The sequence below is a fragment of the Amborella trichopoda genome, chromosome 6 (assembly GCF_054954075.1).
Source record: "Amborella trichopoda isolate Santa Cruz 75 chromosome 6, AtrichopodaSantaCruz75HAP2 v2.0, whole genome shotgun sequence".
NCBI classification, from domain to species: domain Eukaryota; kingdom Viridiplantae; phylum Streptophyta; class Magnoliopsida; order Amborellales; family Amborellaceae; genus Amborella; species Amborella trichopoda.
This window is the reverse complement of record NC_142341.1, coordinates 50,791,737-50,809,645: the sequence shown is the minus strand read 5'-3', so window position 1 is coordinate 50,809,645 and position 17,909 is coordinate 50,791,737. Positions and strand designations below refer to the sequence as shown.

The window sequence follows — 17,909 nt, the reverse complement described above, 5'->3', positions numbered from 1 at the left end:
ATTCATAAAGATAGTTTATCTTTTGATTTTAAATAGCATGGACAAATTTTACGAGGTGATCATAGAATCCTAAAGGGAATCCTTGTAATACCTTCTAAAATTTGTTGATATCTTTCTCTCCTAGACCATCTCCCAGCACTCTTAGAAAGATAGCTCATCTCTCTCTCTATCTCTCACACTCGCAAAGCCACAACATTAGAACTTTAATAATTACCATATTGATTTTCTCCAAAAAATATAAAATATAAATTATGAGTCAAATTAAATTTTAATACACCTCTCCTTATGTAAGATTTAGTTTAAATTTTTTTAGACAGTTTGTATATCCATTCTTCATTAAGAAAAGGGAACACCCTTAACATCTGAAGTTCCTAAAAAATCTCAGCTCTAAAATTTGGGATTTCTCTTGGCTTTATATAATCCATACCCTAAGTAACACCCTAACTTTCAGACTCCTAACCTTATCTTCTCTCTCATTGTAGGATCCCCTTTACTCTTTTGACATATGTCCCCTTTATTCTTTTGACATATGTCCCCTTTATTCTTTTGACATATGTCCACCTTTTTACTCTAGCTTAATAATATATATAAAAAAAAGTTTATATAAGGTTGCAACATTAAAATTACAGATGCACCTCAAAAATCCATTGGAAAAGATTGTTTTAATGTTGAAAAACCTTGTAATTTATCATCTCGACAACAAGATGTATGAATACGAAAAAAGAAAAATATTTCGAGTCGCAAAAATAGTGCATTTTGCAGCACATTATCTAGACCGCTAATTTTCAAGATTTTTATATGTTTATAGATCTACTTGATATTAACTATTTTTAGAATTTAAAATTTTATAATTAGATATGAAAATAGATTTTTGGATAATCCTAAAAATGCTTTACATCAGAATTTCAGGTTACGATAAAATTTGAAGGTGCACTTTAATTGGATTGTTTAAGGTTGCAACCTTATAGAAACCACACCCTATAAAACATATAGATATGGATACAATAATCCTAGTGTTAAGACATCCACATACAAAACATGGGAAATAAAGTGTTTGGATAGCATAACCCCATCTAATTTAGGAAAAAGGCTAGGGTCGTAGAGATATCACCCCCACATTGTAGTCACCATTTTGGGGTTTCCATTTCCACTGACACCACCATGTCCGTCTTCATCACTAAATTACCAAAAAAAAAAAAACCATCTAATTTCTTGGCTTAAGTATCTGTGCGCAATTTCTCAAAACAAGACATAGTGACTCACAAATTTTCCCATTTAGCTGCGACATGTTCTATTTGACTCAAAGCTCAAACAATACTTAGGACTTTCTTTGTAATCTCCTTATGATAGAAAAGGCAAGTGCCCATTGGTTGGAAAACCAAAGGATTGAATCTTATTGGCCCTTGATTCGTGGTCGGGAGAGAAAATGCAATTACATGTGGTGTCAACATCACAAATCTTTCATCTAGGTCAAGGTCCATGGATTGGGAGGGGCCTATTTCATTGGTAGTCACTCCGAATGAGAAACAATTAAAAGAATTGACTAGAAAACAAGTAGGTTAATTAAATATAAGAGGATCGTTTTTGACAATCTATTATTACTTGTTAATGTTAAATAAATAAATAAATAACATTATTATTAAGGTTTAAAAAAAAAGACGATCATTTTTGGCAAAGAAAACTATTGTTTATGGTTAAAATGGAAGACAACCTGAATATTTTACCACCTTATATCGAGCTGAAAAATATGGTTAAAATGTTATAGGATTTACAAATTGATCATCTCAACCTTGACCATGTCTTGGAAAAAAAAATTAAATTTTTTGCCCTATAAATAGTCTTGCTCATATTTACACTAGCGTTTTAAAATCTACAAATTCACATCAAGAATTGGTGGGGACCAAACTGATTCCTAGAGCGGGGAATGCGTGTGGCATTAATAGACTTACCTAGCTCTTGGTGAGTGTGTTAGGGAACCAAGTGATCCACATCAGATCACCCAATTCCCACCCATTTTAATATTTTTTTAAATAAAGGTTTTCAAATTAAAATTATTATTGAAATTCTATTGAGATCAATTTTCATACGGGAGAATCATTAAATCTGACATAGATCGGCAAATCTAGAGTCCAATGGGTGACGGATCCAACCACTCAATCTGGTTTAAAACACTAATTTGTACTATTATGTGGGTTTGTCTGCATTTCTATAATATGCCGTCTTGAGGTATAAACGATCCATCTTAAAAATAAATGCAAATAGGTGGTCCATTTAAAAATGATTGAAACTAACTATTTAAATATTTTGTTAATAAAATTATTATTTTTAATTTAAAAATTATTTATTTTTTCATATTCACAATCTCCATGTATCGAAAATCCATATAAAAATAAATTTTTAAGAGGTTGACTCTTTTTTTTAAGAGGCTAACTCATTTTTGCATGAACTCGTAGAAACCGCGTCCAAAAACGTATGCAGTGGGATATTTTCTCATGTAAATGGCTTCTTAATCTTAGCCGTCCATCAAGCCATCTACGAAGAAATAGAGTAACGTGAAATGGAGCAAAGTCACTGGTGGTTTGAGAAGTCAAGGAGACAAACGACCAAAATCTTTTTAAATTGACTAAAATACCCTAAGTAATAATTAAATTACTTATATAGTACTCAATTCTCCTTAACCTGGTCTCGAGTCTTTGTACTTTTTCCGGAAAGACGATTTTACCCTTCCATGGAGCGACCACAAAAATTTTTGTAAAATAAATGAAAGTGTCTATTTACTTAAGAGTGTGGCTCTAAACAATCAAAGTAAAATATATTTTTAAAGAGTATCGAGAAATATAGTTTCAATACTTAAAATCTTTATGATAGCCTTAAATTATATTTACGTATCTAATTATAAAATTTAAAGCTTCAAAAATAGTAAAGATCGAGCAAATCTATAAAAACATGAAAATCTTAAAAATTGACGGCCTAAAATTGTATTACCACTTGTACTATTTATAAAACTTGAAATCCACTTTTTTCTCATCTCCATGCATTTTGAAGTAAATCAGTTTGAGGATATTTGGGCATCAAAACAATCTCTTCTAATGAAATTTTTGAGGTGGGCTCTAATTTGATTGTTTAGAACCTCGGCTCTTTACATACTTTTCCTTTTATTTAAAGATACATGTGATACGTCAATTAGTTGGAAAGAGGTTTTAACGATAATGATGATGATGTAAAATCACGTTGAAGTTGAGTTATTTAATATTCTACTTGTGGTGTGATTTGATAAACTTTAAAACTGATCATGATGTGTTATTTTATGGACTATTTAAATTTTAATACGAAGATTGATGGGCTATTTGAAATTAGATACAAATATATAAACGAGATGATAAACAATTCAAACCCTTGAGTATAATTTGATAATTTTTTCATTTATTAAAATCTTAATACCATGCAAGAAATATTATCCACTAGTACACATGCATTTTTTTTCCCAAACAATATACTTGGGGCGTGTATACTAAGGTTTGTTTACTTTCAATGCGTAAATGAGCACCTAAAACTAATTTAAAAATTAAAATGACTAAAATACAGTACATTATTGTTTTACAAATTATATTTTACATGTGGATTCCCATAATTTCAAGTTAGTATTAAAATTTAAAAATTGTACACGATTGTGATCATCCATTTATTTTCATGTAACAAGCAATTGGGAGCCCTCTGTGCAACCATGCGCATACCTACACTTTTCTTGTAGCCATATTTTTTTTGGTGGAACTTTTGAATAGTAGGAAACCCCGGTTCCCCTAAAATATCTCTTGCATTTGTTGCAAAAAACAAAAAAAAAATAAAAAAATAAAAAGTAAGACCGGGCCCTACTCTAAAAAAGTGTCCACCAATCTTAAAAAGATGAAAATGGAGCAAGAGACTTCGTCATTGAGCCCCTACTCTTAATCTAACAAGCGATTTCCCAAAGTCAAGATTAAGGATGTTTTCGTCATTTCAATAATTGATCAGGGCTATTTGGTCCTCCAACCAAACTCCTTTAGACAATCAGGTGCTATAAATACCCACTTTGTTAACGACACTGATCAGCTTCAGTCCTCTATCTGATTTTATAATGGAGAAAGCCCTGAATTTGAATCTTTTGCTACTCCCATTTTGCCTTTTGCTTTCATTATCAGTTTCAGAGATCATTTTTGAAGAGAGATTTGATGGTAAATTCTTCTACCCTTTCTCTTGTGGCCTTTTTCTAGGGTTTCTTCAGTTCCCTCATCTTGAACTGCTGGTTATTCATAGAGTAAACTGTGCTGGTGCTTTGATCCTATTCGTAGTAATTTGGGAGCTGTTTTATGGTTTAATATTTCATTATGTAATGATTTACTGTGAAATGCAGACGTTTGGGCTGTCATGTTCTTAGTGTCAATTTGGCATTTTCTAGACTTTTTCTTGTATTTTTTTCGGATTTTATATTTTTATTTTTGAGAACTTCATCCGAATATATTGCATGATTTTATGGTTATTTAAAAATCTATTTACCCATTTTACTTTTTAATGGTGATTTGACTTATATGTATTTATTTTGTGATGATGGCATAAACTTATCTTGGAAAAATCATGATTAATTGGGGAAAATGATTCAATTTTATATTGTTCAAATGGTGGTTGACTCTGATTTGGGACGTATGTGTGATTTACAGTAAGTTATATTCGTTGGGCTTTTCATCCTGTTGTTGATGACGATTTACAGTTACTTCTCAACAATACGAATTTAAATTCATCTCCTCCTTTTTAAAATGTTCTCGTATTTTAGTTTTTTTTTTTTTTTCAATTCAGATTCATTTCTCCCAGTCTACCATGTTTGCACATTTTCACCTTTTGTTCGTTTTTTACAAACTCTTTTCCTTTTATTCTTGTTCAAACTGTCTCAGAATCCTTAACTATGGGAATATGAAAGGGGAACTCGGATTTTGCAATTTAATGGTCCTACTGCCTGGAATTGTTCATCTAAGCTAGAGTCAATGCTTAAGGGTAGGGGCATTTATGTCTAGGACTTTGGAAACTTAGGAATACTTTTGCTGGACTTCAGTGAACTCTGCTACAGTCATTTGTAAGCACCCTATATTTCCTTGAACTCCGAAAGCAATTTTGGAATCGGTTTATAATTTCTCGCTTGTATTTTTATTTTGTTTTCCATAATAATTTCTACTTAGATTCAAAAATAAATAAAAGCATTGTATTCAAAGTAACCATTCTTAAAAATGCCCTTTGCAAAAATAAGCAGTAAAATAAGCAGCTTCCCCACAACATAATCAAATTAGCATTTCATCTTTTAAGTAGAAATTAAAACAAGGTAACCTAGATTACTTTAAGTTGCCCATTTCAAATGTTAAGAGATTTCAGCCAGTCCCTAATGAAAGGCCAAGTTTTGGAATTTCAATCCAAGTGCAAACCAAATTAGTGCAAGATGGACCAGATTTTAGCAATTACAAGCTGAGTGAAACTTATTTATTCTTCCACATGTAGATATTTCACTCTTTATTGTGGTTTGTTTACTATTTATAGTAGTGTCAACATATATTGATTATAGGATAGCATGATCACCTTATTTCAATTCAAGTGCAGACCGAGTCACCGAATATAGTGCAAATCCAGATTTTGGCAATTACAAACTGAGTGAAACTTATTTAATCTTTCACATGTAGATATTTCTCTCTTTATTGTTTTTTGTATATAGTGGTTGTCAAGTGTCAACATATATTGATTATAGGATAGCATGATCACCTTACCACCTTTTATAGCTTGGTTCTAAGAATGTTATATTAAAACCATACTATCTCAATAATGTTATATTAAAACCACACTATCTCAATAATGTTATATTAAAACCATACTGTCTCAATATTTCTTTCTTTGTAACATACCGAGATGCACACATGAATGCCCACTGCTTCCTTTAGACAATAGCTTGTTCCTTTCTATGGTTGCTGATCTTAGCATCTTGTGAATGTGATATTATCTCTGGTAATTTCATTATTATTATTATTATTATGATCATCGTCATCATCATTATTATTATTATCATCATCATTATCATCGTTATTATGATTATTATTATTATCATCATTATTATTGTTGTTATTATTAATATTGTTTGGCCAGATCATCTTTCAATTTTGTGAACTTTTAAACGATGAGTCAATATCCTGTAATCTGATTCTTGTATTCTGCATTCCTCTTTTTATGGTTTGGAACAGATGGGTGGGAGAGCCACTGGGTCAAATCAGACTGGAAAAAGAGTGAGGGAAAGGCTGGATCTTTTAAGCACTCAGCTGGGAAATGGGCTGGAGATCCAGATGATAAAGGTTTATATTTGTTTTGAGTATCTTTGTTGATAAGCAGCAGAGAAGTATATTCATGTCAAAAAGTCATTTTAAATAATCTTTTGCTTATGTGATACTTGTGAAGAACTTTCTTTGTTAAAACTCAGACATATTAATGTCTCTTGTTGATTTATAACATTAGTTATTTAGGCACTTCTGGAAAATGAAGCGAGCTGACAAAATTCCTGTTATTACCTTTGGTATTGCAGCTACGGAAATTTGACTGAACTACAGTGTGATTTTCACCAGTTAAAATGGGGAAGGAATTGTAGAAGCACTTTCAGTTCTACATTGATGGAGGATCCTCCTTTATTTTGTAACTTGGATATATTTTTCAAACAAAATAAACTTTTCAAGTTGTATCATTTTTCTATTTAATATGCAAAATATAGGAAGAAGCTTTAACTAAAATCATGCTATTTTTCTGAAAACTGGAATCACGCAACTTGTGCGGATGTGACATTCAATTTATGTGATATGCAACCAGGGAATTTGGTTCATTGTCCCCATGATGGTTTTCAAATTTTGCAGGTATTCAGACATACCCTGATGCAAGACATTTCGCCATATCTGCCAAGATTCCAGAATTCACTAACAAGAATAGAACTCTGGTGTTTCAATATTCTGTGAAATTTGAGCAGGATATTGAATGTGGTGGTGGATATATAAAGCTTCTTTCGGGATATGTCAATCAGAAGAAATTTGGTGGTGATACTCCCTACAGGTTTACTTTCTCTCTCTCTCTCTCTCTCTCTCTCTCTCTCTCTCTCTCTCTCTCTCTCTCTCTCTCTCTCTCTCCTGTTTCCAGTTTGGTCTTGGTTTGTATTGTAAACTTCTTAGCTTTGTAGATGTATTGATCACTGTGTTGCTTATGCTTCACTGGTTTTCTCCTGCTATAGTGATCCTCTAAGATTGTAACTCTTATGTTAAGAGCAATGTTTTGAAAATTGCCTTGGCCAAGGTACTTGGCCCTTGGCCGAGCGAGTAACTCTTCCGAATCCACTTGGACTTTGTTGATTTACGTACAACACAATAAAATGAAAAAATAAAAAAAGAAAAAAATTAAAAAATGATTAAAAATAAGGGGAAAAAAAAAAATAATTTAAAGCATTAGATGATTAAAAAGTTGAAAAAAATCTATAAGAGATGGATTATTGAAATTTTTGATTTAGATCTTGAATATTTCAGAAAAATTTTAAAAAAGGGAAAAAATATGAAAATTCCCAAATCATCTTAAAAGCTACCAAAATCATCTAAAAACTTGATTCTAACTAATATAGTGGTGTTTTCCCCTTTTATTTGCATTTTTTAAAAAATATTTTTTACCTCCTATATAAGGGCGCCCCAACTCGGCTTCAAGTTACTTGACCAAGTCCGAGTGGACTTGGCCGTGTCCCGTTACACTGGTTAAGAGAATAAATGATCTCTGCAAACAAAATGGAAAGGTTACATCTAAATTATGTCAGATTGCGCGGTGTCCTGTAACACTGGTTAAGAGAATAAATAATTTCTGCAAAGGGAATGGAATGGTTACATCTAAATTATGTCTCTATGTAAATATCAAAAGATAACATATTAAAAAAAAAAAAAAAAAAGGCTCTTTGACAACAATATTGTACAGGTTTTACAAATTATTTGTGAGACTTTGATTAAGAAGGTTATCTTTTCTGATTTTGAAGGTAGAAGAGAACATATTCAAAAGGCTATTGATGAAGAGACAGAATCAGCCAGTGTTATTGGCTTGATGACTCTTTTCTCAATGATTAACTATTCATAGTTCATTAAAAGTTATGTGCTTACCATCCATTAATTTTAATCGTTGCATCCAATCTTTTTTTTTTCCCATTAGTTTTGCATCATAATGATCTTATTATTCATCTTTTCTCATTCTGCAGTGTTATGTTTGGCCCTGACATCTGTGGCACACAGACGAAGAAGCTGCATCTAATCCTTTCATACCAAGGCCAGAATTATCCCATTAAGAAGGATCTACAGTGTGAAACTGACAAGCTAACTCATGTATACACATTTATTCTTAGGCCAGATACATCTTATAGCCTCCTGGTTGACAATAAAGAGAAGGAATCTGGAACCATGTATACTGACTGGGATATTCTTCCTCCTCAAAAAATCAAAGATGTAAATGCAAAAAAGGTTAGGAGATTGGACACTTCTCGCGATGTTAGTTCTATTTCTTTTGGAATCATGTGATCCGCTAAACTTGCTTTTCTTGTGATCACAGCCCAAAGATTGGGATGACAGGGAATACATTAATGACCCTGATGCTGTCAAACCTGAGGTGATTATTGATCATCTTTAACCTGAAAATTTTGATCCATAATTTCAAATGCCTCTCAATTTCTTTCAGTTTCTCTTTCCCTTTTACTTCTTAGCATACTCAGATGTTCATCAATGACCTGGCACTACAGGACTATGATTCGATTCGTGCTGAAATTCCTGATCCAAATGCTAAAGAGGTGCCCTCTATTGGAGCTTTTTTGATATTCAAGATTCTAATTATTCATGACTTAAAGCTAATGCGCCTGAAATGTGCTTTTTCTTTTTCAGCCTGATACCTGGGATGAGTTCGAGGATGGTGTTTGGAAGCCACCAATGATTCCAAATCCAGCATACAAAGGGCCATGGAAACCAAAGGTTTGCACAAGTGAGATATCACAAGAAGTTGGAAGTTGGTTATTTTATGTGGCTTTGTCTCTCACTTGTGATACTTTGTAATATTACAGAAGATCAAGAATCCAAATTACAAGGGAAAATGGAAGATCCCATGGATTGATAATCCAGGTATTTTCTGACTTTTAAGGGAAAAGTGGTGAAAGAATCCTTTTTTTGTTGGGTAATTTGGTGAAAGAATCCCTACCAAACCAAAAATGAAACTTTTCCCTTTCATCAATATAATATATCTTTAAAACTCAAAGAAGATGCCAATGCAGTGCCTTCTATGTAAATATTGCAATTGGACACTGTAGATCTGATCTGTTAAACTTTGGTTGCAGAGTTTGAAGATGATCCTGACCTTTATGTGTTAAAGCCACTAAAATATGTCGGCATTGAAATTTGGCAGGTGAGGCACTAACAATTCTTCCATCTATACTTACTGTCCCAAATCATACACACAAAAAAAACAAGAAAGCTTCCATATATAGTTCTATTCTCAATTCAAATGTTCTAACAAAAATAAAAAGCCAATTTCTTGGAGGATTCACTCAAAAAAAAAAAAAAGGATCTCTCAGAGTGGAAGCTTGAGAATCTCTCAATGTACCTATGTTTCTGTTATTTCTTTGGTTTGGTAGGTTCAAACCCAAAATGTAAGATCTCTCTCTCTCTCTCTCTCTCTCTCTCTCTCTCTCTCTCTCTCTCCAGTTCATTTATCCCATCGACATCTATCTCTTCCTACATATATTGAAATGACTGTAAAAATAGAAGCTTATTGAAACATAAAATTAGAATTTTAAGAAAATTAATAACTCTCTATTCCTTCTTTTTTTTATTGTTTGCATAATTTTTTTAGATTTGTCTTATTCTCATATTCATAATTTGAAAAAGAAATTCCAAGATTGCCCAAAAAATTTCAAAATCTTGTGAGGAATTAACTCACCACGAAATTTTGAGGAGTTAAAAAGGGGATGTCTAAGATGATTCAAATTGCAGGTGAAAGCTGGAACTGTGTTTGACAATATTCTAATATGTGATGATCCGGAGTATGCCCGACAGGTTGTCCTTGATACATGGGGCAAAAATAAAGAGGTGGGTGTGTCATCTAGTCAATTGTTATATTATGTAAATTTCGTGAAGATATATAAATGTTGCTAAATCATAATATCATCACCTCAAAATACTGTGTATAACATAACAGGCAGAGAAAGAGGCATTTGAGGAAGCGGAGAAAGAGAGAAAAGCTCGAGAGGAAGAGGTATTGCGAGCTTCTCTTATTAGCTTTTTGCTTTGCATTCCTGGGTGTGTGTGCCGCAGATCTCCATGATTTTGTGGGGAGAGAGAGAGAGAGAGAGAGAGAGAGAGAGAGAGAGAGGTGTTGTAATTGTCTGAATTGCATTCTGATGTAATGAAAGTAAGGAGGTATTAATGGCAGAGATTTATGTATCTGAGAGGTTTTCACCTACCCAGAGAGAGAGAGTTTGTGAATTACATTCCATTATAGTGAAAGGAGGTAGGGAAGATATGACTGTCAGGTTTTTACATGCACTGAGGGATTTTTTGTACAGGAAGCAAGAATAGCAAGAGAGGAAGCTGAACGGCGGAGAAAAGAGAGAGGCTATGATCGGCGGCACCGCGATAGGGAACGCTACAGGGACAGATACAGAAAGAGACAGGTATTCTTTCTTTTTCTTCACTTTTCCCATTTGAAAATCCAGAGAGAGAGAGAGAGGGGGGGGGGGGGGGGGGGGTGATAATCTTTCTATGTGCTGATGCATTGTTTAAATTTCATTGTTGTCAACAGCCTCGCCATGATGACGATTATGATTATCATGTAAGTATTTGGTTCTTCTGTTATCTCTTCATCCTGGTTTACTCAACATCTTACGGATGTAATTCTACATATTTTTCAATGTAAAAATGCACACCTTTTGTTATTCACTCTTTTTGCATTTTTGCAGGACGAGCTATGAGTTCATTACCTGGCGTTTTTAAGGAAAAAAAAGGAGAGTTATTAAAGCTTCTCCTTCTCAAACTTCTTGTTATCCATACTACATTTTGTAACAGTAGCTCATTAGGTATGCATTTCTGTAATTTGGGACCAATATCAGATGAACTGTGCTGTCAGATGAACTGTGCTGGTCCTTTGTAACATCTCTCTCATCCTTCTATCTCCTGTTCAATCTCGTTATTCATACGACACTCTGCAACAGTTGCTCATCTTGTATGCATTTCCATAATTTTGGATGAGTATCAGATGGTTTGCTTTCATCCAATTCTATCTTATGTTTCTAGTATCGGTTCTATGTGATTACTATGTTGCTTCAATTGAGAGCCCACTTGGGTCATGTATCTCTGTATGTTGTTGACTCGCGTGCAGCTGCCCTCTCTCTCTCTCTCTCTCTCATTTTTGTGATCAGATGAGTGCTGTGGCACCATTGCATGCAAAGGTACTACTCATTTGGCTATTGGGGGAGAGAATGAAGATGCTTTGGGGGTGAGATGCTGCTGTAGTAATTGGTTGCGTATGTGAGAGTTCTGGTTTATTTCTAACAATAAAACCAGAACTCTCTTTATGGAAGAGAATTAAATTTTAGAGAGAGATGTTACCCGATCCTTGGCTTTGACCTTCTGCATTGTTTTATTTTTAACTTTTTTGTACAAAACCTTTGGACACCAAATATTGGGCGTTCACTCCTCTTAACCTTGCACCGATAAAAAATGTAAAACATATTTCTTATAAAATAAAATGATCAATGTACTTTTGAAAGTTTTAGGGATATTTAAGTTAGAAAAAAGTTTTAGGGGTATTTCAATATTGAAACCACATTTCTCAATACTATTTGAAGGTGGGCTCTATTTTGAATGTTTACAGGCTCGGCTTTTATTGTATTTTATTAAGAGTATTGTTTTTATTTTTTATTTAGGTTTTTCATTGAGATGATGGTACATATCAAATTTCATATACACATGACTCCTAGAAAAAAATTAAAAATAAAATATTGTGAAGCGTCGGATCTAAGATCAAATAATCAATGGCGCCCTTGATCTAAATTGGATAGTTGATCAAAAGGAAAAGTCTGTAAGTTCTATATAGCATAAGAAGTATAGAAAACTCTCTCAAGAAATTGCCCTTGAGATTGTTTATAAAGGGAATTTATCTTTTGTACATAGAGGCTACAATCATTTCCATTCAAAATATGTCAAATTGGACGGCTTGGGATAAATCACTAAGTCCAATAATTTTTTAATTCTTTTTTGGAACTATGTCTATTCATTAACACTCTTACAACCATCCATTTTGAAATTTAAAGGACAATAATGATTGTGACTTTCATGTCCAAAAGATAAAATCTCGACATTATTTACTCGCGACCGTCTTTTATAACCCCATTCGTTTAGGCTCTATTTGGACATGGGGGTATTTACAGAAAATGTATCTTTCTTCCTAAACACATTGTCAAGGAAAACAACAAAGAAATGCAACGTCTTCCACATTTTTGCATATGGAACGAAAAAGAAAAGTTCTCTTATAGATAAGGGATTTTGTGTGGGGTTTAACCAAAATAGTGGCCCAAAGCCCAATAATATTTCATTTAGCTTAGCTAAATTGATCAAAATGCCTACAAGAAAAGAATTATTTCACTTTCTACCCAAATTGATCAAAATCCTATAAGAAAAGAATTATTTCACTTTCTATCTGTTTGCAACTTTTCTAACTCAGAGCCGTTTGGATACCTGAAAGAATTATTTCACTTTCTACCTATTTGCAACTTTTATAACTCATAGGTCGTTTGGATACCTGGAAATATATTGTCTGTAAAATATATTATTGGTGTAATACATTACTATGTATTACATTACCTACAAATGGATTGTCACTGTTTGGGTTTTATTTAAATACAACTAGGAAAATACATTATTACTGTTTGGCTATGTTTAAAAGAAATATAGGAAATGCATTACCAACATTTGTTTTTTCTTTTTTGGCTTTATACCCAAAACATGGTTGAGCGTACAATCTCTATTAGTATGTAGTTTAAACGTTGTCCCCATGCTTAAACTTTATAATTGCATGAGGCATAAGAATTAGCTGCACCTTTTGTATGCCTTTGTGTCTTGACTTGGAATCACATGTTTTCAAGAGGTTAACACTTTGGAATAACATGCTTTTATTATGATAAGCTATCATAATTTTTATATTTTCTTTTCTTGTGCTAAAGCATCATCTCTAGCCAGAAAACTTTCATGGAAAATTCAAAAGAAACAAAAAAGTTTACAGAAATTTGGCCAGTAACCTAGAAGGCTTTATGACTAAATGAGATTTATTGGAGGAGAAATTATGTTGGGGCATTGGAGGAGATTGAAGAAGTAAATTAATTTAAAAAAGTTCCGAAAAAAAAACAATTCAAGCATACTGATTTGACGATTCTCTATGGGTGAACTCACGTATTTCGAATTTGTCAGCAAACAATAGCATCAAACAAGAAAAAATAAAGCCAAAATATCTTAGCAGAGAACCCAAATTATTATTTTTTGGAACAATAGCTACAATTGTCGTTGGAGATTTTTTTATTTTTTATTTTTTATTTTTTTTGCTGTTTATTAGGAGGTGAATAATGAGGGTTGATGGGGCTACCTATAGAGATAGAGATAGTTGAGGAGATAGAGATAGTTGAAAATAGTTTTAATTTTAAATTATTTTATAGTTAATGTAGATATTTCTCTTTCTCTCGATTTATTACGTGTGAGTTACAACTCTCTATATATATATATGCACACCAGCAACTTTCATGAATCAATCATCCTACTGAAATCAAATCGAGTAAACCCAATACCATATTGCACCAATCAATCATCCTACCAAAACTTTATCCATTTGCATACGTGCAAATTTCTTGACGTTAATCAACGTTAATCAACCTTTATCTATTTGCATACCTGCAAATTTCTTGGCACCAGTTCCCGTTGATGTCCGCCACGATCAACCGATCCAACCTTGATGCGATCCTTTTTACTTGTTCAATCTTGAAACACATGGAACCTTACGAATCAGGTCTACTGATGGAACATATTGCAGGCTCGGCGCACCAAAACCAATACATTGCTCCTTGATCTCAGGCATTTTCCCAATATTTTCAAAAAAAAAGAAAGTGGAAAGAGGTGGAGGTGGTCTATAGGGACCATATTATATGAACACTCTTAAGTTTTGATACAATTCGGATATGGCTTCTGAAAAAAGAAATGTATTGGCCCTAAAACTTGATGGGAAAAATTATCCCGATTGGCGGTTTTATTTTCAATTTTTTGTTGAAAGGAAATGTTTGTGGAGGTATGTTGATGCATTGAACCTGAACTGGCTACACCCAATACTAAAGATACCCAACAATGGAAGATCAACAATGTAAAAATTATCTCATGGATCCTTGGCTCTGTAGATTTGGTTATTGGAAGGCCAATGAGAGGCTTCCATACTGCGAAAGAAATGTGGGAATATTTGGAAAAAATTTATCAGCAATCAAATCTTACAAGACGCTTTCAAATCGAGTATGATATGTTTTCCTATAGTCAAAGCGAGAAAACCATTCAGGAATATTATGTTGGTTTCATGAACTTGTCAACATAATATGAATATGTAAACTTGAAGTTGCATTTAGAGCTCAATGAAGATAAATGGTGATATGAATGTGATGCAGTTTTTGATGAAGTTGCGCTTAGACTATGAGATTGTTCGAGCTAATATTTTGAATCGCCAAAAAATAGCAAACATGGATGCTATTCTTGGTGAATTACTTCGTGAGAAAACAAGAGTCACAACCCATGCCACCATTGAGGGAAAGAAGGATATTGAGTCTGTACTTGTAGCTCAACGGGCTAGAGGAACACCATTACAAAAGGATCCATATTTGCTGCAATGTTATGAGTGTAAAAAATATGGTCATATAGCATCCCAGTATAATTAGAAAATTTTTTTTTACTTATTGTAAACATGCTGGGCATATTATCATATAATGTCGAAATCCTTTTCGGCGAGACAACCGGGGATTCGATACACGAAGGCCTTTGTGCATGGCATACCAAGCTGCTAATGATGCCTCCAAGGGACTAAAAGTAGAGACCCCTCCATCCAGCACTATTTATGACCCAAATATGACAATGTCCCAGACATCAGATGATATTCGACAGTTGGTACAAAACTATGTATCTACGGCTATCTCTTCTGCCCTCTCCGCTATTCGTCAGTACACTATATCACAAATGGATGTGAAAAATGTATTTCTCTATGGACATTTAAAAGAGATAGTATATATGCGACCTCCTCCTGGTTATTGCAATGATAAATTTATGGTATGTCATTTGAAAAAGTCCTTGTATGGTTTAAAACAAGATCCAAGAGCTTGGTTTGAACGATTTTGACAGGTCGTTCTGCATGCTGGGTTGAAACAAAGTGCTCATGACTTTTCACTATTTACTTATCATTGTTCTTCAAGAATAACAATTCTTCTCCTATATGTTGATGATATTCTCATCACATAAGACATCTTGAATAATATCAGACACTTGAAAGAGCTTCTCAGTCGATCATTCAAAATGAAAGATTTGGGTCCGTTAACTTATTTCTTGGGCTGGAGATTCATTATTCCCCTAATGGATACATAGTTAACTAGAAGAAGTACACCAAAGACTTGATCAAACTGGCTAACTTATCTGATGAGAAACGAGTGGATATACCAATTGAGGTATATGTCAAATATAGAAAGGATGATGACGACAAACTTCTGGATCCTACTCTTTATAGACAACTGATTGGGAGTATATTTTATCTCATTATGACTCTTCTCGATATTTCTCATGCAGTTCAGGTCGTTAGCGAATTTGTTGTTGATCCTCATCGCATCCACCTCTCTGTTATCCATCGTATTATTCGTTTTTTATAGGGTACATATCATAGAGGTCTATTATTCTCTTCTAACTCTTTTCTCTAGCTACGAGCCTATGTTGATGCGGATTGGGCAGGATGCCCCGATACTAGACACTCAACCACTGGGTGGTGTATTTTTCTTGGAGATTCTCTCATCTCATGGAAATATAAGAAACAACAAATTGTGTCTAAATCTTCTGCAGAAGGCGAATACCGAGCAATGTCCTCAGCTTGCAGTGAAATTACTTGGTTGAGAGGCCTTTTACAGGACCTCAATATTCTTGATCGAACTCCTACACCATTGTATGCTGCGTCATACGTATTGCGTCAAATTTAGTGTTTCATGACCGCACACAGCATATAGAAGTTGATTGTCATTTCATTCGTGACAAATTTATGGCCGGAGAAGTTACACTCCCATATATTACCTCCCAACAACAACTTACAAATATATTTACTAAGACAATGACTCGTGCTCGTCATGACTATCTCGTTGACAAACTGATGATGTTTACCCAATCTCAGTTTGAGGGGGAGTGTAGAGATAGAGATAGTTGAGGAGATAGAGACAGTTGATGATAGTTTTTAATTTTAAGTTATCATGTAGTTGATGTAGATATCTCTCTTGATAATACTATATTAGTTCGTCATTATCAATAATTAATTAGCTGTATATAGACTTTGTATATTCTTGATATTAATTCAAATACAAAGGATTCAGAATTTTAACACTTCCGACGTTTAGCTGCTCGTTAAAGAATGTTTTTTTTTTTTTTTTTTCTTTTTCTTATGGTTTATTAGGAGATGAATCACGAGATTTTTTTTTTTTTTTATATTTTTATTGTGGTTTATTGGGAAGTGAATCACGACATTTTTGGTAGAGAAACGCACCCGAAAGATTTTCCCAATTAGCCGTGCTTAATAGATCTTTTATCCTTCACCTCACGTACTAGATTTTCTGATTTTTTGAAAAATCTTGGGTAATCTTTTTCCATTTTCTTACTATTCAAGTGTACCTAAAGAATGGAAATGTCATATTTCCGTGTACTATATTTTCATGAAATAGATTTTCAGGTTCCCAAATGGACTACTCAACTCAACAAGTGTGTTTTTTTGGGTATGTTGAAACTGATCAAGGTATTTTGAAACTGATCAAAAGATACAAAATGAAGTGTTAAATTGTTTATTTTTTATATATAATTTAATAAAGGGTGTGGTTTGTATAGAGCCTAGGCTCTAAACCATCAAATTAGAGCCTACCTTCAAATAGTAGAGAGAAATGTAGTTTTAATGCTAGAAATCTTTATGATAGCCTTAAAATATATTTTTATATTTATTTATAAAGTTTAAAGCTTCGAAAATAGTGTAGATCAACAGATCTATGAAAACTTGAAAATTTTAAAAATTAACGGTCCAAAAATGTGTCACAAAATACACTATTTTAAAACTTGAAATCCATTTGTTTCTTATGTCTATGCATATTGATGTCGGGATGATCAATTTAAAGGTATTTAAGCATCAAACCAACCTCTTCTACTGAAATTTTTGAGATAGGTTCAAATTTGATTGTTTAGAGCCTCGGCTCTATGTAAACGTTTCCCTTTAATAAATTTAATAATTAAGTTCCATTTCTCATAAACAATACCATAAAGCCATTTACAATATGGTATAAAAAGGTCATAATTAGGCCTAGCTCTTAAATGTGAAATCCAATGATCAAGGATTTATCACCATATGTAACAAAATCTACACTTTGAATAGCCACATAGTCGAGCCACCAAATCCCAAACTTAAAAATTATTGAGATTTTCTTAAGCAAAAGATAGATGGTCTTGTTGTTCATTTTCTCACAGCGAATTAAACAATCTTACTATGCACTTTCTTTGAAATAACTGAAAGATAGGAATAAAAATTACGACGTGTCACAATTGTGAGTC

General features: G+C 33.3%; 1 protein-coding gene across 2 annotated transcripts; it reads left to right on the top strand.

Annotated features, from left to right (window-relative positions):
* The first annotated feature begins 4,087 nt into the window (after positions 1–4,087).
* On the top strand, positions 4,088–11,326 carry CRT3 (calreticulin 3). Of its 2 annotated transcripts, none has more exons than XM_088869165.1 (14): positions 4,088–4,211; positions 6,252–6,359; positions 6,909–7,101; positions 8,273–8,531; positions 8,620–8,676; positions 8,807–8,854; positions 8,946–9,032; positions 9,122–9,179; positions 9,392–9,459; positions 10,047–10,142; positions 10,252–10,308; positions 10,619–10,726; positions 10,855–10,884; positions 11,012–11,326. In XM_088869165.1, exons 1-14 carry the CDS (start codon positions 4,115–4,117, stop codon positions 11,021–11,023), a joined length of 1,278 nt encoding a protein of 425 aa, XP_088725291.1. In that variant the 5' UTR covers positions 4,088–4,114; the 3' UTR covers positions 11,024–11,326. The 2 variants fall into 2 exon arrangements, with proteins under 2 accessions (XP_088725291.1, XP_088725292.1); XM_088869166.1 differs by having other exon boundaries at positions 6,587–7,101.
* Positions 11,327–17,909: the final 6,583 nt, after the last annotated feature.

What these genes read in the sequence shown, in the direction of transcription:
- CRT3 (XM_088869165.1), top strand. Translation starts at nt 4,115, where the DNA reads ATGGAGAAAGCCCTGAATTTGAATCTTTTGCTACTCCCATTTTGCCTT. An exon ending in CATGGGGCAAAAATAAAGAG is followed by an intron (nt 10,143 to 10,251) that starts GTGGGTGTGTCA and finishes ATAACATAACAG; the next exon opens with GCAGAGAAAGAGGCATTTGA. An exon ending in ACAGATACAGAAAGAGACAG is followed by an intron (nt 10,727 to 10,854) that starts GTATTCTTTCTT and finishes TGTTGTCAACAG; the next exon opens with CCTCGCCATGATGACGATTA.